The sequence below is a fragment of the Plectropomus leopardus genome, chromosome 19, assembly GCF_026936395.1.
Source record: "Plectropomus leopardus strain MGB_pleo_1.0 chromosome 19, ASM2693639v1, whole genome shotgun sequence".
NCBI classification, from domain to species: Eukaryota; Metazoa; Chordata; class Actinopteri; order Perciformes; family Serranidae; genus Plectropomus; species Plectropomus leopardus.
In genome coordinates, this window is record NC_142194.1 from 24,079,684 (window position 1) to 24,105,531 (window position 25,848).

The 25,848-nt window shown below is 37.4% G+C and overlaps 1 protein-coding gene across 3 annotated transcripts in view; it reads left to right on the plus strand.

Annotated features, from left to right (window-relative positions):
- Window positions 1–25,848, plus strand: part of slc39a11 (solute carrier family 39, member 11) — a 151,627-nt gene that overhangs the window by 38,460 nt on the left and 87,319 nt on the right. For all 3 annotated transcript variants that reach the window (XM_042508370.2, XM_042508371.2, XM_088070244.1), the window contains exon 4: window positions 5,549–5,707. In XM_042508370.2, coding sequence (XP_042364304.2) covers window positions 5,549–5,707 — 159 coding nt within the window. The remainder of the gene's footprint in view (window positions 1–5,548; window positions 5,708–25,848) is intronic.

The window sequence follows — 25,848 nt, forward strand, 5'->3', positions numbered from 1 at the left end:
TTTCAATGTGTTCAATCTCCTTAGAGTGCCACACCTTCCAGAAGAATGGACAGAAAAATGAGCTGATTAGATTTTGGTGCTCAAAGGTCAAGGTAACTGTGACCCTATAGCCTGTGACCTTCTCTCATACATGTGAAAATGATATCTCAAAAATGGTTTGAAAGGAATTTCTTGAAATTTTGCACAAACGTCCACTTTGACTCAACAATGAATTCATTAGATTTTGGTGGGCAAAGGTCAAGGTCACTGTGACCTAATTATGACAACATTTCACACAAATGTGTAACAGGATATAAAGATGAAGTGATGAAATTTTATATCCAAAAGGCCAAAGGTCAACTTTACTGTGACATAATGTTCCACAGAAACACTTACAGCGCCATAACTCAGGAACATATTGGGTCAGATAGTGAATTAGTGACACTAATCTTGAAACTTTGCTGACTGTATAGATCGGCTGGGCTAAAGATGTGTGAAGCATCCAAGTTTAGAATGTGCAGCTTTGCAGCAACATCTTTATTTGAAGCCTTGTCTACTGTCACAACTATATATGAGTCTGGGCAGATATGGATGTGAACTGCAACATGACTGATTGGCGGAGGCATACAAACGTGAGGCAGTAATACCAAATTTAAAATGCTTCAATTAAAGAGATTAGTCATATTTTCATATTTAATTAAAATAAATCTGATTGGCTTTTATCTTAAATTCTAGTTTGCTAGCATATGTTTGTATGGGCTGGACCATGCCACATTTCTTATAATAGTTCTGGTATAAATCTTATTGGGATCAAAAAAAAATTGATACTCCCTGGCCATTTTATTTGGTATGCTTATCCAGTCAATTCAAACAAAAGCTCTGCTGCATAGTTTACCCCTATGAATACGATCATGGCCACATTCTGTTCGAACTTTCCGAGAGTTGATAATACAACTATATGTTTCTGAGGTTGTGCTGCTGGTGGTGATGTACTGTTGTACATAATTCTAAGTATATTTTAATATTCTTCCCCACTCATGTTTGTAGAAGACCTAGACAAACCATTAGAATCACTTCGACATAACAATCCAGCACAACACTGCATACTACAACCTTGACGATAAAGGTAGAATAGATTTATTTATGTTGTGCTATAGTTCTGTACTCCACTCATATATCTTCATAAATACTGTTAATGAAATAATACACTGAAATACTGTACTATTATTTTAAGGCTATATCCACCCATCCTTACACTCTTAACTAAGTTGAGTTTTGAGTTTAGTTTCTTTTTGGCTTCTCTCTGATATCTTCGTCCTACTTCATTTGCCAGTGGAGAGATGAAGATGCCAAATAAATACAAGACAAAAAGTTTATTTTCCATCCACTGCATCTTTCGAATCCAGCTTTCTGCCTCTACATGTAAAACTCTGTTCCCTCTTCTTGCCTATTACTTCGTGCAGTCAACTGGGGGATTAAGTTGGAAAGCGGACACACTGAGAATAGGTACATTTAGATAAAGTGAGCTGAAAAATGCAAGCAGGTAGCTTTTTAATACTAATATAAAAGAGGCAGAAGTCCTTGCTGGGGTAAAAGACCAAGAAACTCTGTTTGGGAGCATCAGGACAGGTTATACTGGAGATGGAAAACAGAATGGGATCATTTGCTTTCTGCAGTCATACTGAGGATTTGGTTGCAGCCAGGTTTTGACAGTTCAATATGAATAAGACTAGAATGATGCTGTTAAGTTTCTATCTCAAAGTTCCATTTTAAGCCAAACCAAATGAGTTTCAATCAACTCTGGCATTGTTACACTCTGTCTGACTGACAAAGTCGACTAGATTTGGTGCTAGCAGTACATTACTTGGGGTTGCCGAAGCTGGCTGCAGCCTAACAATGTGCTTCCATTACTTTTGATTGGCAGGGCTGAACACACACTCGTGTTTGGCATTCCCAGTGCTGATACTGTGTCAGGAGGCAGCTATGAGAGAAGCTGAACTCAAACAGAATAAAGAAAGGCATGTGGTAAATTTTAGTGATAAACAATAGAAGCAGCAGATACACTGTGTGCATAGCATGAAGCTTCAAAAGGCACACTAATGTGTTCAGACATACAGAACCCTCCCACCTCTGTTTGGACTTTGACAGCTGACACAAACAGACCACGCTTTGAAGTGAAAGATGGTCTTCACCAATCAATCAATCAAACTTTATTTATATAGCACTTTTCATACAAAGGTGCTTTAAAAACAGACAGAGTAATGTCAGATAAAAGAAAAATACAACCTGCCACTCCACCATCCACCCCCCACCTTGCATAAGGTTAAACATTAATCTACATCTACATTAATAAAACTAGGTAACAACAGGCATTACCAACTGAAGAAATGCTATCTCAGATGAAGAAACACTGGAGGTATGAGGAAAGATTAAGAATAACAATAAAGAGCATATAAAGCTAATGCAAAATAAATACAAATAATTAATTGAATAAATGAGTGAATAAATAACTATGTAAATAGATAATATGTTATGCTAGTGTAAAGAATCAGAATATATATGTAAATAAGAGGTAAAATATTATTAACACAATAAATACTATACAAGGAGTAAAATAGGAATAAAACAAATAAGGTAATGAGAGGTAAAATATTGTTCAATTAAAAGCTAAACTAGACAGGTAAGTCTTGAGATTTCTTTTAACATGAACCTTATGTACCGCCCTCAGGTCCTCTGGCAAACTGTTCCACAGATGGGAGCCGTAATGATAAAAAGCTGCCTCACCGTATATTTTGGTTCTCACTTTGGGCAGTATTAAAAGACCACTACCTGAGGACCTGAAGGTTCTACTGGGCTCATATTTTAAAAGCAAATCTGATAAATAAAAAGGTGCAAAACCATTAAGAGCTTTAAAGACCAGTAAAAGAATCTTAAAATCAGTTCTAAAAGATACTTGTAGCCAATGCAGAGACTTTAAAACCAGTGTAATGTGGGCTCTCTTTCTGGTCTTTGTCAACATGTGTTGCTGAGAAACATTCCTTTTAGGAAGACCATAACGAAGAGCGTTACAATAGTCAATTCTGCAAGTAATAAAAGCATGATTAAGAGTCTCTGCATTAGCTTGAGAGAGAAACTTTCACACTCTGGCTATATTCTTTAGATGGTAAAAAGACTTTCTGGTGACATCCCTGACATAGGGCTCAAAGCTGAGGTCAGGATCAAATATTACCCCAAGATTTTTTACTTGCAGACAGGGGTTAAAAGAAGTGTTTGGAGTTTGCAGACAGTTTCTCTCACTGAGGTCCAGTGGCAATGACTAAAACTTGTGTTTTGTACTGGTTGAAATGAAGAAAGTTCACTGCCATCCAGGATTTATTATCTAAAATGCAATTAAAAAGGATATCAATCAGTCCTGTGTCATCAGGAGAAATGATGCAATGTAGAGTTGTGTGTCATCCATGTAGCTATGGAAGTGTATGCCATGACTCCTGATGACACTTCCCAAAGATAGCATATACATATTAAAAAGTGTAGGACCTAGAATCGAATCCTGGGGGACACCACATTTCAAATCATAAAGCCTGGAAGAGCACTCACCCATGTTTACACAAAATGTTCTGTTGGTGAGATATGATTCAAACCAGCTAAAAACAGTGAAAGAGATGCCAATCAGGTTATGCAGTCTTGTTTAAAAGAATTTTGTGATCTGCTGTGTCAAACACTGCACTCAGGTCCAGTAAAACTACAACCTTCGTAACCTGAGAAGAATGAATGCACTGGATATTTGCACACAAAAAAAAACAAAAACATATCACATATATCCAAAGATGGACACACACACTCATATAAACCTGAGAAACTTCAACATTTAGTTTTGAGGGGGTAAACAATGTTCATTTAATATTCACTTAATATTCACTTAATATTTTACTATATTTTTAGTGTATATCAGAAATGCTGAATTCACCAAAGGCTTGTTTTGTATTGAATAGCCAGTTTAACCCTTAACTTTAGCAAAATGGCTTGATTTCTTTCAAAAGTATGGGAAGAAAGCAATGAAAATTGAAAGCATCTAAAAGTTTGTAAAATAACAAAAAACAACAGAACAAAATAACAAAAAACAAAACAAAAAAGGTAAAATTAGCAAAAAGAAGGTAATGACCCCCAAAAAAGTGCTTAAAAGTTCCAATAATTTTGGAGCATTGTAACTGTAATCATGATGATTATACACATATTTCCCAAGCTTTTTAGAAAATATTTTTGTAAATCTATACAGTTGTGGGACTTTTGTTTCCAATTTGTCCATTGCCTTTCCTCTTTTGGAAGAAATTGCACTAATTTGCCCAAGTTTAAAATTGTTAAATACTTAACAAAAGCATCTGTAAATAGCAGAAAAACAGTCATGTTGCTCCAGATTTTAAAGGTTTCAATCACCTTTCTCTTTGTATGCTGCTCCTTAGCAATACAGTCTAGGAAACATTGGACTTTGTGCAAGAACATTTTTGATTCTCATCCTGAAACTACTTATTTATTTGAGTTTGGCTTGTTCCATGTTAGATTCATCAAACTTTCTTAACTGCACAACTTGCCGTAATCACCTGTTAAAATTTAATGATGCCACCTGTTTGTGTTCACCAGATTGGCTCATTCGCATAGTTGTTTTTTTCTTTAAAAGGCTAACTGTTTCCCCCCACAGTTATATTTACAAGTTTCATTCCCAAAATATTAGGAAGAGATTCACACTACCAAGCATCATGCTCTGCTGTTGGATATCAGCACACAATGAGCACATAACAAATCTAATGTTTCATTAGTTGCATTCGTGACCCAAAACAGTTAGAAAATATCAAAGGTAAGTCTGGTATCCTTCAGCTTGACCCTATTTTACAATGTGTTTGTGTCTAAGTGACTACTTGGAACAACAATTTCATAAAAAGAGTACAAGAAAATTACCTGAAAATGTGTCAAATAAAGAAATAAAATATTATAATAACTCTGGTTAGCACATTTTTAATATGTAATTATGATAATTATAAATATAGGTTTACCCTAGCTTAAAAGAAAATCTAAATCCACTCATTTTTTTGTAATTAATGGAGCAAGAAAAGTGATATCACTCCAGGTTTCAAAGGGTTAAATTTTAAATTAAGTCATAAAAGTGATTTCCCCCGTGGTGACAGGCAGACTGTCTGTACATCTGACAAGATGTTGTATGATAGGTTTGAAATACTACATTTTATTAATACCCAGGAGAAAATTGTAAACATGAGAAAATATTTAAATTGCTTGTACGTTCAACTGAAGAATAATTGTACTCATACCAGCGGTTCTTGCATAAGCCCGAAAGGATAAGATCATTTAAAAACAGGAAAGCATCACCTTCGGATTGGCTCATTTGTAGTAATTATTTATGGAGTGACTTGTTTATGATTCTGCACAATTTCCTTGTGCATAATGTTAATCAGAGATGGCAAATTGCATCACATTAATTCTGTGTTTGAAGGCACATCAGACACTGCTGCTTTGATATGTATATTAATTTGATTTTTTTTTTCATCTCCCTTTTTAGGTAATGCTGGCTGCCTCCTATTGGTCGTTGCTGGCACCGGCGATTGAGATGGCAGAGGATTCTGGGAAATACGGCTCATTTGCTTTCTTGCCCGTGGCTGTGGGATTCACATTCGGGGCGGCGTTTGTTTACTTCGCTGACCTGGCCATGCCCCTACTGGTAAGAACGCTCACATATTCTGTATTGAAGATTGTAAGAACAGTGTTTGTAGTGGTATTTGAGCACTGACTGCAACAGGTGTACATCTTTGTTGACAGCGGTTGATTATGTAGGAAATATAAGAGAAACAGTCGTCAATAGATTTATTAAATTTACAGCTGAAAATGCAACAAAGTGTAATACCTCAGTATCAACAGGATGTTGCCTGAGGTGATTCAGAATTATTTCGACACTGAGCAAAATTGTTCTTTGTTCAGCTTTGTCTTCAACAACTGGTTGATGAATGGAAAAGGAGAGAGGAATTTGGTCTAGGCGTCATGTTAGGTAAATGCGTCTTGGAGGATAAATCAGTCAGGAGTTTGCTGCTGCAGCTGCTTGTACCTTTTGGAGGTGATAACTTGCCTTGATTCTACAGCCCTAGCTCTTTGCATATTGTTTAGCTCTGTGAGCCAATCAAGGCCAAGAAGAGTGAGCAGTGTTATAATATAATTGACAAAGAGGATACGATACAGCACTATACTATATGATACAAGATCCACTGGATTGATTTTTACAACTTAAAGAAGCCTTTGTAAAGTGCACTGTACAGCTGTATTATGTAGAAAAATAGAAGTATTGGATTAGTACTCGGTATCGGTAGATACTCAATATTAAATGACTCAGATCGGTATGGATTTGGCACAAAAAAAAATGGGAATAGAACATCCCTAACAAACATTGAATGTGGAACACATCACATAATATCCTCAGATTCAGACCTTTTTGGCAGCACACTGATTTTGGTTTAGCAACAGGATAGACTCATGTTTGAGCACATGTTTCAGTCTGTTGTGTTGAAATGGAGGGACTCTGAATTGCCTATTGGAGGGGAGAAGTTGGAGTCGATTGTATAGTTTAGTTTTAGTTTACACAGATGATATCTGAGCCAGGCTGTAGTATAGAACAGCATGACAAAAGGAGTGCTCGATTGGTTAGAAAGTAATATTTTAGTGTGTGAGTGAAAGTAACCTAATGATTTATTTAAAAAAATGTTTAGCATGTCGTATATTTCTAACTAGTGCAGCAGAAGATGGAAAAAAAGACAACTTTAAAGAAGCACTGAAGTCTGAACTCATAATTGGATAAATTGAGACATCACCCTGACCTCCATCCCAATTTCCATCAAACTGCTCCATTATCTTGTTTTTTCTCTCTCTAAATGACTCAAATTAGAAGGTTCCTTTCAAAGTCTTTTTTCAAGTCTTTTTCTCCGTTTTTGCTGTTATTAGGATATAATTACATGGTGCTTTTTAGGACACCTCCTCAGATATTACTCTCTAGGGATATAAAAGGGAATAAGTGATTCAGACTTTATGGTATTAATCAAAATTATTTTTAAAAGCTTTCTTTGTGAATTATGGTTCCTTGTGTGTGATTGTCATATTGATTTCTAGGGGTGAGCCAATTTCTGAAAGTGATAAGCAGCTTGAAAAGAAGAACTTGGCTTGAGTACTTGAAGTAGAGCTGAGCTTTTTACAGCCTCTTAATATTTAGACGCTACCATGAAGTTCTCAGACATGTTTGTGACTCTGGAGTGTTGTGTCTCTTATTTGTTTTAATCTCTACCTCCGGTCTTGAATATTAAGTCTCTGGTTTCGACTGTGCAGTCGGTTCTCGCTCAGTCTCTGTGCTCTTTTGCCTCCTTTGTGTGCGTGTTTGTGTTTGCTACCCTGTGTGATTTACACTCTGCAGAATTCTTCTGTATTTCTCACTTAGTGCTTTGAAATGAAACCTGAGTGAATATTGATATTCCTTGTTTAGTCATTCTAAACTACACTTTGGTTATTAACAAATAGAAATATCAAATCTGAGCTGGATCAATATGTAATCCTAGCTCAATCAAACTCTGTATGAGAGTTGGAAGTAACAAAACTGAACTCATTAAAATGGAGATGATGAATTGATGTGAATGATGAAAACAGAGCAGTATTTTATCGTTTTCCCCATCTTACATTTATCATTTATAATTCACGGCACAAAATTGCCACTCATTATTTAAGAAAAGAGACCTCAAGGGTGCATCTGATAAGTGGAAGTGATGAAAATGCTTATGAATTATTAACAGCAGTCATTAAATGTATGTGAATACAAAAATAGTGATAACCTGTCAGTTGTCAACTGGGCTATCTTACTATCTACGTCTGTTTACAGCAAGCAGGTTTTCCTTCTTCCACCCAAAATGTCAATCAAAATGATCTACACTGTGGGCTTACAAATACCTCCGTAAGTCTAAGATGTTTTTTCAGAGCCCTTGCTCTGACATTTTCAGTAAATAATAGAAGCCAGTCAGAGTAATAATTAAGCACTTTGTTTAGCTTTGTTTGTGTGTCTACACAGTTTCTGCAAAAAAGCTGTCTCTGTACTTTAGCATTACTTCTCTCACTTCCCTTTCAAATTGCCAACACTATCCACCACATCAAGATTAAAGCTCACGAGCAGGTCAGGCCAGCAAGTTGACGGCCAAAAACTTGATCAGTTAGTTTATGGACATAGGTTTTGATTGACATTTTGATTGGAAGTAGCAACAATCTAACAAAAATAAATATACTATTTTTTATTTTACCAGCCAAATATATAATCTTCCAATATCGTCTTAACCACACTGTGATGAATACAACTCTGTAGAAATACTGATACAGAAATACAATGATTAATTTATTTTTTTAATGTAACTAGATTAGTGATATTTAGCAGTATAGCTTTAGGTGTGGCAATGTTCATCTGCTGGTTACTCTGTTGGTTAGTTTCCCAGCACTTTGGTCCAGACTTAAATATATAAATAACTATCGGATGGACTGCCTTTGAATTTAGTTCAGGTTACCACGGTGCTCTGAGGATGTATCCTGATGACTTTTGTGATCCTTGACTTTTCAACAAGCTTTAGTTTCTGACAAAATGCCTGAAAAATGAATGAAATTCCCATTAAGCTTAGCTGTACTTTATGTTAAGTGCTAATTAGCAAAGAGGCATGGTAAAAAAAAGATGATGAAAATGGTAAACATCAGCACGTTAGCATTGTTATTGTGAACGGGTTTGCATGCTATAGTGAGCATTAGCTCAAAGCACACTGCGTTAAAAGTTCTGAGACTGTCCTCCAAAATACTGCGGCATAGGTATTTCACACAAGCAGTAATTGCGTCCAATATGTACATTCATTCTTAGGTGGCAACCTCTTGCAGGAGTAATTATGATGGTAGGAAAGGAGGATGTTAAGCAACGTAGTACAAGAGTGACTCTGTGTATGGTGCGAGGGAAAGGAGGTTGATGGGACAGGACTTTCATACATGAGACCGATGTCTCCTGTGAAGCCAAAAACAAAAGTTGAGCCATTTCAAGTTTTGCATGTGTATGTAAATGTACTTAATGTTACATCATAACACAGTGTTATGTAGTATGTTATAGTATGTCATGTGACATATGTAAGAAATGCGTCCTGTTACATTATGTTAGCAACAAACCTATTTTAGCCGAAAAAAAAAAAAATGAAAACATAACCATGAAACTGCCTTTGTTTCACAACTTTAACCAAATGTTTAAAACTGTGAATGATAATGGTCATTTGAGCTGTTCAGTCATTCACTGGTAGGTGAACTAATTAAGGAAACACTTCTGTGGATTGTATTAGAGAGCAGAATCATACAAATTATGTGGTATTATGGGTTGGAAGACTTGTTTGAGGACATTTTGCATGGCTGTCAACTTTTAGTCTGGTATTAATTTAAAAGTTTAAGATACTGAGTCCGCAATATATCATAATAAGCCTTCAAACTCACCAATTTGCAATATGCTATGTGCTATAATTTGAATTTTTAGACATGACCTGTGACGTTGTTTCTTTAACTTACTTTCTTTTTGCTTTAAGTTGAACTTAATGTGGTCCCAAAGTTGTTAAGACTTGCCTGGGAATGAATGGTTTTAATCACAGCTCTGGATACTGCAGATTCAATGCTATTTATAATCAATTCACTTTGAAAAATTAAGCAAGTTTATTATTAATTTATTCAGCATGTAATGTATTTTGATTAATGACCCTCTAGCAGGTGAATAAGAAAGTTAACTGATTCTGATTAAATTTCAATATTTAAAGCGTTGTACAAACCTTAAATAACAAGAACCCAAACCGAACAGTTGAAGATTTAAACAATGACATCTCTGAGCCTTCCTGTGACCCGAGTTTCACAGAACAGGGGAGGGTAGAGACGGGACAGAGAGAGACAGAAATGTGATGCAGCCGCTGCAGTCGGAGCAGCACAGAACAGCTGTTGCCTTAAGCTCCTGCAGTCACACCAGGACAGCAGCAATGACACGAATTACATATGAAGGAGCGGCTGACACATCAGCGTCATGCACTCTTATACAAGATGACACACTGTCGTATAAACACACACACAGTGTGCTAGGGACAATGAAGAGTGAAGGAAGAGGATGATATATCCTATATATAATACATAAACTAGCTGGTGCACACATATGTAACGTAAGCGTGTTTGGCGTTTCCGTAGGGGCTCAGTCTTTTGGGATTAGTGCTGGCTGGGTGCTGATAACGTCCTCCTGATCACGCTGTAGGTTACATGTCTGCTTTGATTCAGATTATGAGTTTTAAACATTTCTATGATACACTTTTTTGAGCTTATTTTGCTATGAATATTGGGTGTGCATGTATGCAGATGAGTTTTTGCAGTAATATTTGCTTTTTCCTATTGAGGTGTCACCAGATTGACTGACATACTTGGCGCAATTGTCACACTCACAGTAATCATGCAGAACTATCATCTCTATCTCTGTGCATGTTCTTATTTCCGTCCATCCACAGCTTATCTTGAAAACAACAATTAGCCTAATATTTTGTACGTAAAGTTGACTGTATATTTAAGTCTTATTGACTGTTTTACCGTCAATGAGTTCTGACTCATCACTCATCACCAACTCTTATTGATAGGGGCCACAAGTTTTCCAGAAAAAAAAATATACCCAATATTATGATCTTCGCTGCCATCTTGACTGTAAGGGAGCTGAGAGGGGCCATTCTAATGGGCAGTCTCTCTGTGGTCGGGCTGTGACCCCGTCTTGTCCTGTCCTCTACATGGCATCATACCACCCTGTCATTTTTCCTTGATATATGAGCTTCTATTTTCTTTGTTTGTCTGTTTTTAATTGTGTAAATTGTTGTTACCTCCTACTTTGTTGTTCTGTGGCCCACAGAGTATCCATTAAATTCCAGTTATGGGTGACCTGGATCAAATACTTGTGGCTGTCCTTTAGGTATTAAAAATACATTCATCTTCATGATTGTATGCATATTTCACATACAGTTACTGCAAGTGCCTGTTAGTTGCTCTGTGAGACCTGCTGCAGTGATAGGTCCAAAGATATATCAGATCGCTATTGTAATAGACTTCTTGGACACCTTTGCAACACACTGCGTCGACTGGAATCACAAGAATTGTCTAGTGTGATCATGATCGGGTGGCCACCTGGAAGAGATCTGCGCTCTGCTGAGGATACTTTTCCAGTTTTAAGATGTTTCAGTTCACAAAAAGTAGTCAGCCTAAAAAAAATGAGTGTATTGAACTTGAATGGTAACATCTATGTCATCTCAAGAGTTGTGAAAGTGTAAAACCAAGACATTTGCTATTAAAGTAACGGCACAATCATTTATGTTTTCATCACGCTGCTGAAACAATGAGTGGAAGTCTGTTTTCATTTAAACTTTAGGTTAGTGAACCCTGTATAGTACAATCATTCAAATTATAATTTTAACTCAAAATACAGACAGAACTCATCTTTAATAGTTCTGAAGTGATCTGAAAATGATAAAGTTAAAATTGTTGTTTGAATTAACCTGCAGTAACTGAAATGTCAAAATTAATGCTAAGGTATTGACAAAAGATCAATACATTTATCTTTAGTAACTTGGTGTTGTGTTGTGCAGTTCAAGATAAATCTTGACTTATGTTGCACAGGTGTATTTTTCCAAAACATTCTGATATTGAGGGCTGTGACCTTGCACTACAGCAAACAAGAAAATGATGATGAAGTTAGGGACCGTTTCAGAAATGCAGGCAAAAGTCAAACTTAATTTTCACCATGAAATATGACCAACTTGTGTTTTCCACTGTCACAACCTCCTGTTGTTCACAACATTTAATTTTCACCTGTAATCAGTTACGAGTTTTTTATTGAGACAATTTACTTTTTCTCTTATTTTTGGCTTTTGACATATGTTGAACTTGATGCAGTATTGTTTCTAACAACACTTATCTAACTTATAGCTTTTTCATCTGGCAAGCACTTTCACAATAAAGAAATATTCGTCACTAAAGAGACTGTGAAAAAACTAAACGCCAAAAGGCACCCTGTTTTTAAACACTGTTTTTGGACACTCACTTATAGCTGCACTGCAAGTCTGCTTCTCCTCACAGGTGGCCATCAAGATCTAACCCAGTCATTTGCTGCCTCTCCGCTTAACTCAACAGCAGCTAATTGGGAGGCTGACCTCCCTAAAACCAGCCATACAGCAGTTCAGTAACTGCCCTTTATTGGTAGTTTGAGGCAGCGGGGGTGCTCTGACAAGAGATCTGTAACAGCTGTGATGGGCAAACAGGCCAATCTTGAAGCATTTCGGCTTTCCAGCAAATTGTGTCAAATCGGTTTCATTTCTCGAGGCTTCAAGCCTTCAATGAGGGCACATGCTGGTCAAAATGATTTACAGCTGGGAAGCAATTTGTGTAAGTGGAGTAAATTAAGTCTTTAAAAATAAACTGGTGATAGAATCGATAATGGCATATTAATAAATACTTAGAAATCTTTGTTTTGTAACTAAAAAAGTTAACATTATCACACTCAAAACCTGATGGTATTAAAATTAAGATGGCGAACAAAATTTGCCTGACATATTGTAGCAAAATGTTGTAAACTTACTGTATGTCACATTGTATGCCACAATCTTATGAATGTGAAAACACAGTGGGCCTCGTGCGAGAATATTTTTGTAATGTTATCCCAAATCTTTCTGACTTTTTCATCTGCAATGCTTGTATGTGTGATTGTTCTGAGTTCATAAAACTCTCTTTAACTGCACAAACATGTCTGAAATCACCTGTTTTAGCCCTAATGAACATCACCTGTTTATGACTTTAGCATAATTTTAACAGCTCTAAGCCATAAGGTGGCCTCTTCTGCTCCATTCATTAGTAATCAGTTAAACAATTATCACATAAATTAATATGAAATGAAAAAAGAGGATTGACATGAAATTAGACACTGAAAACCCATGCACTGCTAATTCAAAGCAATCAATGATTTATTAGTTAGCAGTTCGAACAGTGAAACAGTTAATTGGAAAGCCACTGTATAAAAAGTAGTGAACACAACATTCATTTAGCATTATTTTTAATTTAGTTTTGATAGCATATTAAAAGATAATGAAAAGGGCATTATGATTCTGAAGTCAAACAAGTTCTTTTCACATTGTGGGGTAGGGTAGACTAATGCAATTCAAATGAGAGGCCTTGACCACTTATTCATTCAACTGGTTCTTGCATGAGGCCCAGTATCTTCAACTATGTATCCAGTTATCAGTTATGAGAGGTTTCACTCACTTGTACATTCTTTTTTTCAATATCTTTTTTTTTTTTTTGAAAATGACTGTAGCCTGTTGTTGGGTCGCTTGTTGTGTGCACGCAGCATCAGTTGGGATGTAAAAGGTCTGTGCAGTTCTGCCGCAAGTGTGAAAAGGTGTGGGGAATTTTCTTTTTTATATTTAACCATTTTATCAAAAGTTATCTTTGTGCTTTTGGTCTCAAGCTAGCAAAATTACATATCCTCCTTGATGGCTTTTTTTCTTTGCTTCATCATATCATTTTGGCCATTTAATCAGTCATGTCTGTCTTCATTTCAATGTCATTTTTTTTCTTTTGAATTTCCCACAACATCACTCATCCACTTTCATCTCGGTTTATTCCATTATTTTTTCAGTTCCTACCCAGCCTGCTTCCTTTTCATTTCTCCACATATCCCACCTCTTCAACGTCTTCTTCCTCCTTCTTTTTCCTCTGCCCTTTCATTCAACGGTGTCATGGAGACAGTAGTGGAAAACGTCAGGCTGTGATAATGGCTCACACAAAATCAACCAGGAGCATAGGGGGGTATTTCACACACAGCGGGGGGCCATCAGTGTTTGGACAGCTGCTGGTGCCACTTTTACTGGCTCCTTAGCAAACACGGGGACTGAATGAGAAGAAGGGCAGGATGGACAGAAAGGGAGAGCTGGGGTTGACAGGGAGAGAAGGATGGGAGTGATAAGGCAGAGGACACAGGAGAGGATGAGAGAGGGAGAGAGGTTGGCAGAGCGCAGGAAGGAGCTCAGAGAGCTTCCCAGCTCGGTGATGAAAACCAAGTAACCATGACACTGTGTAATGGTTCCAATAAGACATTTTATCACCACTCCGATTCGCCTTTTTCTTCCCACACATCTCTATCTTTTTACCCCTTACGCTAAAAAGGACATTCCATTTACACCTTAAAATGTCCTGAATACAGCTTATTGAGTTTTTGTTTTTGAACCATGTGATGCAGATTAAGTTCCTATCTTTAAAATGCAGCATTGCGAGATTTTTTTGTTCCAACAACAAAATATGAGTATTAAAAGTCAAAAAGCTTCACACCTGGCAGAGTAATTGTTGAGCAAATGGTGATAGTATTACATAGATGGAGTTGTACTAATGTACCAAACAATTTGTCCTCAGTATATCTGCTTTCATTGATTCATGAAAATCAATTTTCCTGCTGCCATTTCTCAGTAATAAACATCCAATTTAGGGTGTCTGAAATGACAGTAATTTAACATGACAGTCACAGGGACCGGCGCAGTGCACCAGGTTAAGTATACCTCGACAATAAAGGCAAACCAAACCGCACCATTTACACTCTGCTAATATCATGGGGGTGTATTTTGATTAAAATTCTCATCCAGTCTCAATTCATCTCAACAGCAGTGCCAATCACAGTGGCACAGAAAAACGGCCAACCAAGATGCAAAGTGTAGAGTAGTAAAAGATGTATAAAATGGACAAGCCCATCAATGTCTTCCATTTATAGTGATGCTTCATATTACTTTTTAACAAAATATTCACGTTTTATTCTGTTATTACTGTCTCCACTAGAACGTCCACTAGAACGTCCACTAGAACTAGAGAATGAACCCTTTAGATTTTGCTGGTCATAGGTCAAAGATCAAGCTCATTGTGACCCTATCTGTGTCATTCTTGTGAATGTGATATCTCAAGACTACCTTGAGGGAATATTTTTTTGGCATAAACAATTCACTTGGACTAAATTATCAACTAATTAGATATTGGTGTTTAAAGGTCAATGTCACTGTGACCTTGCATCCGTCTCATTTTCCTGAAAGCGAAATCCTAAGAATATCTTGAGGGAATTTTTCTAAATTTGACATAGACGTCCACTTTGACTTTACAGTGAGCTGATTAGATCTGTGAGTCAAAAGTCAAGGTCACTGTAACCTTGCATCCGTGTCATCCTTGTGAATGCAATATCCTGGTCTGGGGGGAGTTTCCTTAAACTTGGCACAAAACTTCAGTTCCCTGTGGGGAAAATGGGTGTGAAGCATCCATGTTTTCATATACATGGATATAAGAGCAACACGTGTGGTGCACAGCAGCATACAACCGTATTTTAAAAGTCCAGTTTCAGACGAACTAACACAAGTATTCGACTTTTTCTAACATCATGTAAATGGAGTGTTGTGTTATTGCAGGTTTAAAAATATTACACGTAATGATATACTTAAAATTCTATGTTATATATTTTATTTACCTAATATTTAAGCATGTATACGGAATTATAATACAGTACCTATTACATGTCTGTTTGTCCTAGAAGAGCTATCTCTTCTGTTACTCTTCTCGGGAATTCTCCCCTTTTTATTGCCCTCTCTTTAAGGTTTTTTGTGTGGAGTTTCCCTCATCCAAATAAAGGGTATAACAGGGCTTTCACAGTCAGTGCTCTAGTTTGACATTCTGCAAGGAAAGTTCATTTCAAATGAACAGAGCATTTGCCATTTCGCTGATTTTTACACCACATTTTGCAGCCAAAATTCAGATAAGTTGAACCTCGACCCCAAATCTGCTGACCTGACTGGAGGAGGAAGTTGTGGCAGTAACCATATTACTGTAAAGCAGAAGGGTGGAAAAATTGTTCTGTAATCCTGTTTTCAGTTCCCACTGGGACTTGAGTATAAAATCTTAAGCATGGCAGAAAACATCAGGAAAAGATACCAGTTAAAAAGAGGAGCGGATGATAAGGGGCCAAGCTATTGCAGGTTTAAGTAGTTTTAGGAAGCAAGGGTGGTGTTCCTCGGATGAAAAGATTGAGATAGAGAGTGGTAGTGAATAAAAGAAACAGGACGACTGTTCCATTTTCACTCTTTTCAAACGCTTGCTTGCACCCCTTAGAAAATCTGTGTGTGAAGATACGTTTGCTTGTATTCGCAGCAACTCTAACGTGTCGGCTCTCACTTGAATGAGTACTTTCTCGACTTATTATGTTCTGTATCCCACTGTAGTAGCCATCACCATAACAACAAATAGTGATCAGGAGCAGAGGCAGTTTTGGCAGACCGGAGTGGGAGCATCGCGGTGTACAGTATATCACGAGATCTGGGTTTCCTGTCCACATTAAATAAGAGGCACTTGGTCAAACGGACAGCAGTAACAATGACCACAGCACAGCAAACACATGACATCTTTACTGTGTACCGTGTCTGGAGAATGGCTGTCTTACTGGTGTAACTGACTGGAATGGTTAGTCATGGTTACCCAGGGTGAAAGTCTCAACCGTTGGCACTCTGTAACTGGGACATGCCGACTGTAAAATAACATCAAGCTTGTTTTAGAAGCTTCTTTAAACTCTGCAACCATTATTGAAGACAACAAAATTCATACCAAAAAGGTGCTAGATGAACACAAGTAAATATAGATTTGAGTCATCGTTTCGGCAAGTGCATGTATGGCTTCTTCTTCTATGGTTTTCGAAAGAAAAACCAAAAAAACTGAAAGAGTTTCAAAAAAAGTTAATTTGAGCAGCAAAGCTTGTGTCACATATTTAAAAAAAAAAAAAAGAAAAAGAAAAACTAGCCCCAATTGCCCGAGGGTACAACAGCGTTAGAACACAAATTCTACTTTTTGGATATTGATTTTACAGATTAACAACTGTTGAAAAGCAAAGCCAAAAACAATACTGACAAGAATTGTATGCAATTTTTTTTGTTTTCTGAAGTAGTAGGCTGAGTTTTGCCGAATAATCCAATGTCAACATTCTTGTCTGAAATGTGGCGCCATTTTTTTGCAAATGTGAGCGATTTCTCCATCCAACCGGGGCAATCAACTTTCAGACCAATGTCTCTTGCCTGGCCTCTCTAACATCAGGATACCTCTGTTCACTCGATCAGATGAAGCTGTCAGCTGGTCCCCAGAGTCGTGACCAGGGCTCTTGCCGAGTTGGGTGGATTTGTAGTCTGACCATCAGCAGCCACTAACAGGCTCATGGGATTTCTCTGCTGATGATGTTCGGCTGGTCAAAGTCCAATTCAGAGCAAGGCTTTGTTTATCTGCCAGGTTTGCGCCCGGTTAGCAACAGGAGAGAGAGTGTGTGTGTGGCTGCACATAGCCAGAAGCCATCTGGGAAACCATCTTTAATGAACACACACAAAGTCATTCTGTTTGTATCATTTTATCTCACACACAAATTGGGGAAGAGTGCTGAACAGAAATGGCCTCGTTACCTTCCCTTCTTGCTTCCCTCCCACGTCTGCTGTCAAACAGATTCCCTCTGTCTCAGAGGGTCCCGGCCCTGTTCTTGTTCTGACAGTACACCGCAACTTATTACACCTCCACACAAAAGAGCCCAGCCGACTTTATTACATTGCTTTGCATCCATGATGAGGTATAATGGAAATCAGACTTCTGCTTGTTCACTGTGCACTATTGTGTCACTGCATAATGGAGGAAATATGGCTGTTGGAAGATCTAAAATTCCTGTGTTGTGTTTTTTTAACCCCTCCAGCTGTGATTGACACACTTCTTCAACCTTGTAGTGATTCACTGGGCTCTGATTGATAGTGATTGCATCAGACGAGGCAGTTTAATTCTGCAGAGTCTTTATTTTCTTTCTTGGAGGGTTTTTGGGTCTTGGAGTCATTTACATTTTTTAATTCAATAATGATAATAACAATAACTACGCTATGCTTTCCGTAATGCATCTTGATAGCATTTTTCATTTTTCAAGTATGGGTTTTGGGTGTGAAAGCTGTCTGTCTAACCGATGTGGAACAAACAAGCAGAACCATCTGCCGGTCCTGAACTATTCAATCAATCTTATACTCAGCCTGTATAAATTATATACATAATTATGCTAATAATTTGGCAACCATGTTAAAACTCAAGTATTTCAGGACATGAGTTGATCAATCAGACAGTTAACAACAGGTAACTGCAATTTGTTGTGGTTGTATCTTACTCTATGAACTTTGGTAGCCCATCAAAGTGGAGACAGATAACTTTTCACCCAAGCTCTCTAAGTGGTATTATTGTTGGTGCCGTTGTCACAGAGACAACTGGGTTCTTTTGTTTTCCTCGGGGCCTAGCAACTAGGACGGTATTCACAGTTACTTCCAACATTTCCACTACTCTTGATCATAGACTGTATATAAAGACGGGCAATGCGTTCCACTCACCCCAACTTTTAAAGTAGAAACACTGAATAAAGCAGTTTCACATTGCAAATCAGTGCATCTCCGACACTGTTAGGCGTGTGGGAGATGGGCTTTTAGCCCAGCACATGCTTGTATGCTCATCTTTGTTACTGATAACTTGTTCAGGAGGTTTTTATTGAGGCCAAATTATCGGTCTATCCCTCTCCAAAACAAAAGGACATGTTTGTTTAAACTGATAAATACTCTGAAGAAATGATTTTTTAAAAAAAGTGATTTTCAGATGCAAAAAGATGCAAAAAATGCGAAACCGCAATAGCCTGATCTAGAGCCATAATTTGGTTTATGTTCTGGGCTATGGTAGAAACATGCAACATTCAATCTGTGTAGATGAGTGCCTGCCCCAGATGTTTTTATGTTTTTTTTTTAAAAAGTCTCAAGGAGACCTGGCCGAGACAGAACCTTAAGAAAAGTTACAGACAAGACAGCCACAACAAAAACATAAAAGATAAACATTAAAAATGTGGAACATTAAAATACCTACGCACAGTAGCAAGTACCAAATGATTTATTCAACTTTGTATTTATGAGAGCTTTAAAATCAGGCAGAAAGACCAGTAGTCTTAGTTTCAAATCCATGTAGGTATAAACAACTCTATTGTCATTTCTAGGTAATGAAAAAACTACGATTCTTATTTTCAGGTGATCATACACTAGAGAACACATACTTATTTTATAATATTCCATTTCAACCAATATATTCCCTTAAACACTGGACTGTTAAACCAAAAAAGTCTATTTCAACTACAGGGACATTAAAGTATATGTGAGAGGGTCCTGGGTTTCGGCAAAAGCGTCCAGCGTCACACATGAATGTGCAAAACAGCCACATTCATATGTGATCTTGCGTTGGTGCGCATTGCTTCCAATGCTCCTGTAAAGCCTTAAGATTGAATCTTGTAGCAAGCAGAACATCCAAAATCTGTGCATTAAAACTTAGCACCTACTACCCTCATGAGCAAGAGCTGTACCCTGACTTGTATTTAAAGAATTCAGATTCACTGGGATTGTTGAAGCTCAGGACCAACTTGACAAAAATTGATTCTAGAAATGATTTTGCCTATTCACCGGCATTATTTCTGACAGAGGTTCATGGACAATTGTTGATGATTGAACACTCTTCATAGCTAAAGTATAACTATCCCACAGTTATAAGCCCTGGTATATTCCTGTATAAAATGCCTCTTTTTCATCCTGTCTCTACTTGTCGGTCATTACTCATAGCATGCGATCGATTAGCAGTCTAAAAATACTACTGATGCTTACATTTACTTATGTCTTAATAAGTCTTAATAACATGATGACATGTCAAAATCTATACTTTATTTCTCAGTATATTTTCATCATCATTTTGACATCAGGGTATTTTTCCCCAAACTGACTCACTTGTCTCAATGTCTTTGGAGTACCTCTTAAAAAGTGACTCTTAGTTGAGCGATCAATGACTGAACCATTTCTAGAAACCCTGAATAGATTCCAACAGTAACAATAAAATCTTTCAAAGATTTCTTTTCTTGGGCATTTCTACCTTTATTCAGTATTATACAAGAGGCAGGCAGGAAGTGAGAGAAGTATAAAATGCAACAAAGGCTCTATTGATTGTGCAACTGCAATTTCTAAAATTTGCCTTACGACCTTTCTGAACACCCTTCGGCTGGTAGACCCTGTCACTGTTATCCAAAATATCAAACTCACATATTTTAACTGGAGAAGTTAATCCAAGCAAGTCTGACAAGTTGATGACCTGCAGGGAGTAATCTATGATCACTAGATTTTTAGCATACTTGTTGTCTTCCTTAAAGACCGCACTGAACTCTCCTGTCTCCCGTTAGACTATCAGATGGCTGCCATTGGGAGTCTTTCACCGTGATAGATAAGAGTTCTTAGAGACACTGTGGCTAGCTCAACGGCTGATGTCTCTGACTTATAATTATCTGACCTATTTTAACTAATCTGTGCTTTGATAATGTGGCATATGCAATTTGATGAGCTCTGTACTTCCCGCAGCCTTCTAGTATTATGAGTATATGCATATTTAACATGAGTGGCCCCGCTGGGAATGAAACTTGTAACCCCTGCAGCATTATTGCCATTCTTTACACACTCGGCTGCACAGAAGCGCTCTCAGCACCTGCAGCGGTATGTGTGAGATTCAGTCAAAATTACACAGCAGCAGAGATTGTAAGGCGAGTAAGGGGGTGGGTGTATATTTGCATAACATAGAATTGGACACAGCTGTATTGTTCTGATTTAGATGGCTTGGCCCTGGTTTGGCTGCTGTCTTCTCCAAAACATATAAAGTTTATTCAGCTTGATACAGAGTCAACAAGGACCTGATTCGATTATTTGTTTGCTGTCTTGTTGTTTGGCACATGAAGATACAAATGAAGCTTGTGACAGTCGTCTCGCAGCCATTGGAATTATGAGTCTTGTCAGTCTGCAGGGAAAAAAGGGGGAATAGCGTAGCTTGATTATAGAGCCACAGAGTCCATAGAGGGAGGAGGTGGGCTAAAAACTATTTCAGTGTGATTTCAGCGTAACTTTAGCTGCTTTCATCACCAAGGACAGACCCTGTGTCTGATTTCAGCTTTTTAAAGATTAAATAGCTATCCCATCTTCCTAAGGTGCATGTGTGTGTCTAAAGCTGAATTATACTACTTTGATTTGCTTTTCTTTTACACTTGTATGTAACATGTTTTCATTTGCTTTCGTTCACTGTTTTGGACCCATCTATATGTTTTTGGGAGGTGCACTACCTCTGTGAGCCCCTACCAATAACAACCCTCTATTTGAGATTTGCAGAGACATTTATGTATGTCTTTGCAAAGGCCATATTCCTGTTTAGGATGATCTTTCCCTATAGGGCTACACAAGTCAATCATGGGCCTATAAACTAACCTTAACCATAACCATAGCGTCGTATTTCCATACATGATGTCTTACAAAAAATGATCTACATACAATGGTTCATGTGATAGCAAAAAAAAATTGTCTACCTAAAATTTGTATGATATAACATAAAATTGTGCTTAGATTGAAAAAAATCACCCACTCACAGTGGTGTACATGATATCATGCAAAATGATTCACACACAACGCTTCATATGATATTGTGCAAAATTATGCACAACAGTGGTTGTTGTGATTAAGAAAAATTGAGCACATTCAACCGTTTTTTATATATCTTAGGATATATACAACAGTTTGCATATCATATGAAAACAATGCACATAGAACTGTTTGTATGATCTCATGCAAAATTATGCACGGCAGCGTAATTGTCTTTTGCCTAGAGTGGCAAAAGTGCATTCCCTAGCCCTGCTTAGTATGCACTACTTTCCATAGCTATTGGTGGAAACAGTGAATGAGAACAGCCTGACCATTGCAGGGGAAAATCAGAAAACAGTTTGTAGTTGTAATGTAACATTAAGAAACACACATATTTTGGATGGCAATCCCAGACTTTGTCTTTGTAGTATAATTTGGAGGACTTGTTGGACATGTCTGTCTTCATGGATATTTAAATGCTGAAAATCTGTGTTCCTCACTAATGCCAGCACACACTCATGCATAGGTGTACATACACATGCACACATTTGCATGATTCCATTAGTCAAATTAATTAATGTGGACAGTTTCTAACCAAGAAGAATGGCCCCGGTAGAAAACCACTGAGTGCACCTGTCCCAAACCTGTTAGCACTAATATTCCAATTAATCTCTCTGTTCAAGGGTTTTACAAATGCAGCACACATACACACCAATATGGAAACCTTGAGAACCCTCTCTTTGCTCAGTGCTCATTTGTTGTCAAAGCGCATTAATTTAATAAACACATAAAATATTTATTTCCGTTCTATTGTAGGTCTCATATATATTTACTTGGTCATGGAGACTTTCATGTTTACTCTGTGTATATGTTGTTCCATTTCGCAAAGTCCTATCTTGCTCGCGCTCTTTGCCTCACCCTTCCACCTGCCTTTTTCAAGTGAAGCCACAATAATTGCGTCTCTGAACTATCATTACTCTCCTTTGCCCCTTAATATGTCATCAGTGTCCCGGCTTCCAGCGTTGCGCATAGTGGAGCACAGTGACCGTTTAATGAGTACACATCGTCTCTTTGCTCCAGCTAGTTCGTTTGTTATCTCCCCAGTGTTATGGAGATTTATGTTGGCCTGCGAACAAGTGATGTCTTTCTTATCTGAGGCGTCTGGCCGGGCTGCAGAGCTCCTCTGTGTGCCTATGTTTAATGAATGATGCTGGCGAAACACTGATACGCTATCTTGTCAGTGTTTAGAGTAAAACGGAGACAGTGAATACTGAATGTTCCCCAGAGGTATTTTATAACATAAGAGAACACTGAAGGAGGTTTGAAGGAGTATCATTTTGGCTGCACGTCCATCAGGAAACATTGATTGTCTCTGATTGTTTTTTTCTTTTCTTAAGACAAAGAATGTGTTGTGTGTCACAGCCATGAGGGCAGTATGAGTTTTTGCTCCTCAGGACAAAATGTTGGCATCAGTTTTTCTTTCATTTCAAAGTAAACCAAGATGTCAGCAGGACTTTTCTGATGTGCTGTTAAGGCTTCAAAAAAGGTGTGTGACTGAGGGGGGCAAGAGGGCTGCCTACGATCAGTCAGTTACAGTGTTTCCCTCAGAATGAGAGTGTATGTGTAGTGGGGACAACAGGAAATGTTATCTTTTTTTTTTGTCTTTTAAATGCATGTGTGTCCCTCATTCTGTGTCCCCTCTCGAAATTCTGAGGTTTTTGTGGGTCTGTGAATGCAGCACAGGCGGAGCTCTCCATGAGTTCTTCTTTTTCTCCTTAGCTGCAGTTTGTCACTTTCAGTTCCACTGGTGTTCTGCTGCTTCATCTGTGCCCACAGTACACCCTGTGCTCCGAGAGTGATACGATGCATAACCAAATAGTACTTATATTCCAAATGTTCTAATTCCAAAAATATAAAATCTATTTGTGGCGGCAGATGTTTTAATTGTGGCGGGCCACCACAAATGAATGTGCACGAAACCCTTGAGTATATGATATATGATTAGTTGTCGACTATTACATTGACCCTTTGAAACCTGTATCAGCATCAGTTTTCTTTTGCTGGGTTAGGGTTACATATCCTTTAAAAGTATTTAAACCTTTGAACCCTCAGCAAATTTGTATGATTTCTTTCAAAAACATGGGGACAAAAAGGAAATGAGCAACTTGAGAAATGTTCCACGAATTGCAAGAACTTAGTAGATTTAGAAACAGATTTTTAAAAAGCTATGGAAAAAGGGGGGAAAAGCTTGGCAAAAACTTTATTATTATCTCAATTACATATTTAAAAATATTTTACAGAATAACTATAAATTTTAAAGAACTTCTTTCCAGATCATTTCATTGTTATTGTTTTTTTAAATTATTTTTTAAAATTTCTTCTCCATTTTTTTGTTTATTTTTTTTGTTTTGTTTTTTTATTACCAGTTTTTAGGCAGTTCTCTTGTACTTTTTGCTAATTTCTTTTTTTGGGTTATTTCTTCATGAATGGCTTGTTGCCTTTTCCCATGTTTTTGATAGAAATCAAGCCAATTTACTCAAAGGGTTAATTGCTGAAAAAAACCATAAACAATTAATCAGACAAAATTCTCTGATTCTAGCTTCTTGAGTGTGAATATTGTCTTGTTTCTTTCTCCCTCCTTGACAGTAAACTGTAAATCATTGCATTGTGCTGAAAGCAAGACATTCTGAATATCATCTGGAGCTGTGGGAAACAATGATTGATTGATTTTTTTTTTTTTAACCATTTTCTGACATTTTATAGACCAAACAACAAATCTCTTAATCAAGAAAATAATCGACAGATTAATCAACAATGAAAATTACCATTAGTTGCACCCTCAGTTAAATCAATACATGATTCTGACCTTTTTGAAGCATTTTTCACAAGTGCAAAACATTGCCTTTAATTTCAAAACGAAGTCTTTAAATTCACCACCACAGGCGATGTTTGTGTTGTCAGAGCTATGGCTCAGCAGGCAAAGCAGTTCATTAATTAATTTCAGGGTCCCATCTTGTCTACATGATGGGGCCTTAAGCACAACTCTGAACCCCAGTTGGTCCCGATGGTTCAACCTGTGCCTCCTTTGTTGGCTTAAAACCATCGGTGGCTAACGTTAATCTTTTAATCTGAAAAGCACTTGTGCTTAAGCTTTAAAAAGTGCTACAGCATATAAATAAAGATTATTATTACTTATCAAGTTAAGAATCACCTAAAAAACCCCAAATACATATTTTTATACATGAATAAACATGGATAGGCACTAACTAACTAACTGCAAGTATCACATGCCTTCTACAAACTTTTCTGATGATTAAAATGTACTTATACATGTACAAACAGTAGTTGGGGTTTTTTTAATATAAAAAATATATAATATTTTGCAAACAAATCACACTACAGATCCCATAATTAGCTTTTTAATCTAAAGCTACTTAAAGATTAAACCAGTGTTGAGGAAGGTAAAATTAGCCTCTTAGTTTAATGCCCTGCTGCCAGACCCTGGAGTATTGGGATTTGGCTGCTCTTTGCAGAGTTGGGGACTGACAAGAGACCGCCTGATTAAGATGCCACCTAGGGTGTTGTACAGTCACGCACTGACTACCTGCCTAGTCATGTTGAGCTAATCCCTTTATTATGCGTTGGTCTCTTGACTGAGTACGTGTGTGTTCTGCCGTTATTCCGTGTTGCCGTGTCTCCATCGAACACGTACACCACCCCTTCTACTCCGTCTCATGTTTCTATTTTAGTCTTATATTTCCAGACATCCATCTGTCCTTATCTCTTCTCATCCACAGTTTCCACACCAAAGTGTTTTCAGAAGCATTTTAACATAAGTTGTATAATTATTAAAGTAATCTCACCAGCCTCCACCTGACATTTTACATGATGTGATATTACACGGGAAGTTGTGTACACCACAACAGAATTCTTTTTTTATTATTTTGCTACTACTAAATGTTGTCTTTCCATTTCAACTTTCAAATTTCACACTTTCATCCTAAAGTGACCTTGCATCACCTGGATGCAAAGAGCCAGGACTTTCCTAGCAGCTCTTTTATTTAGTTATGCAGCACACGTTTATAGCTGGAGGTAAAGCTACACAGTAAGCCAGACTAAAATCATGAATTTTGATTCATACCTCTTGTGCAATCTCATTTCACTTTTTTCATATGTCTAGGCTGGATTTTCATTAACAGGAAAGACTGGTTATATCATAGCAAGCAAGTTGCAGCACATAGGGTAACATGTACATAAATGTTTA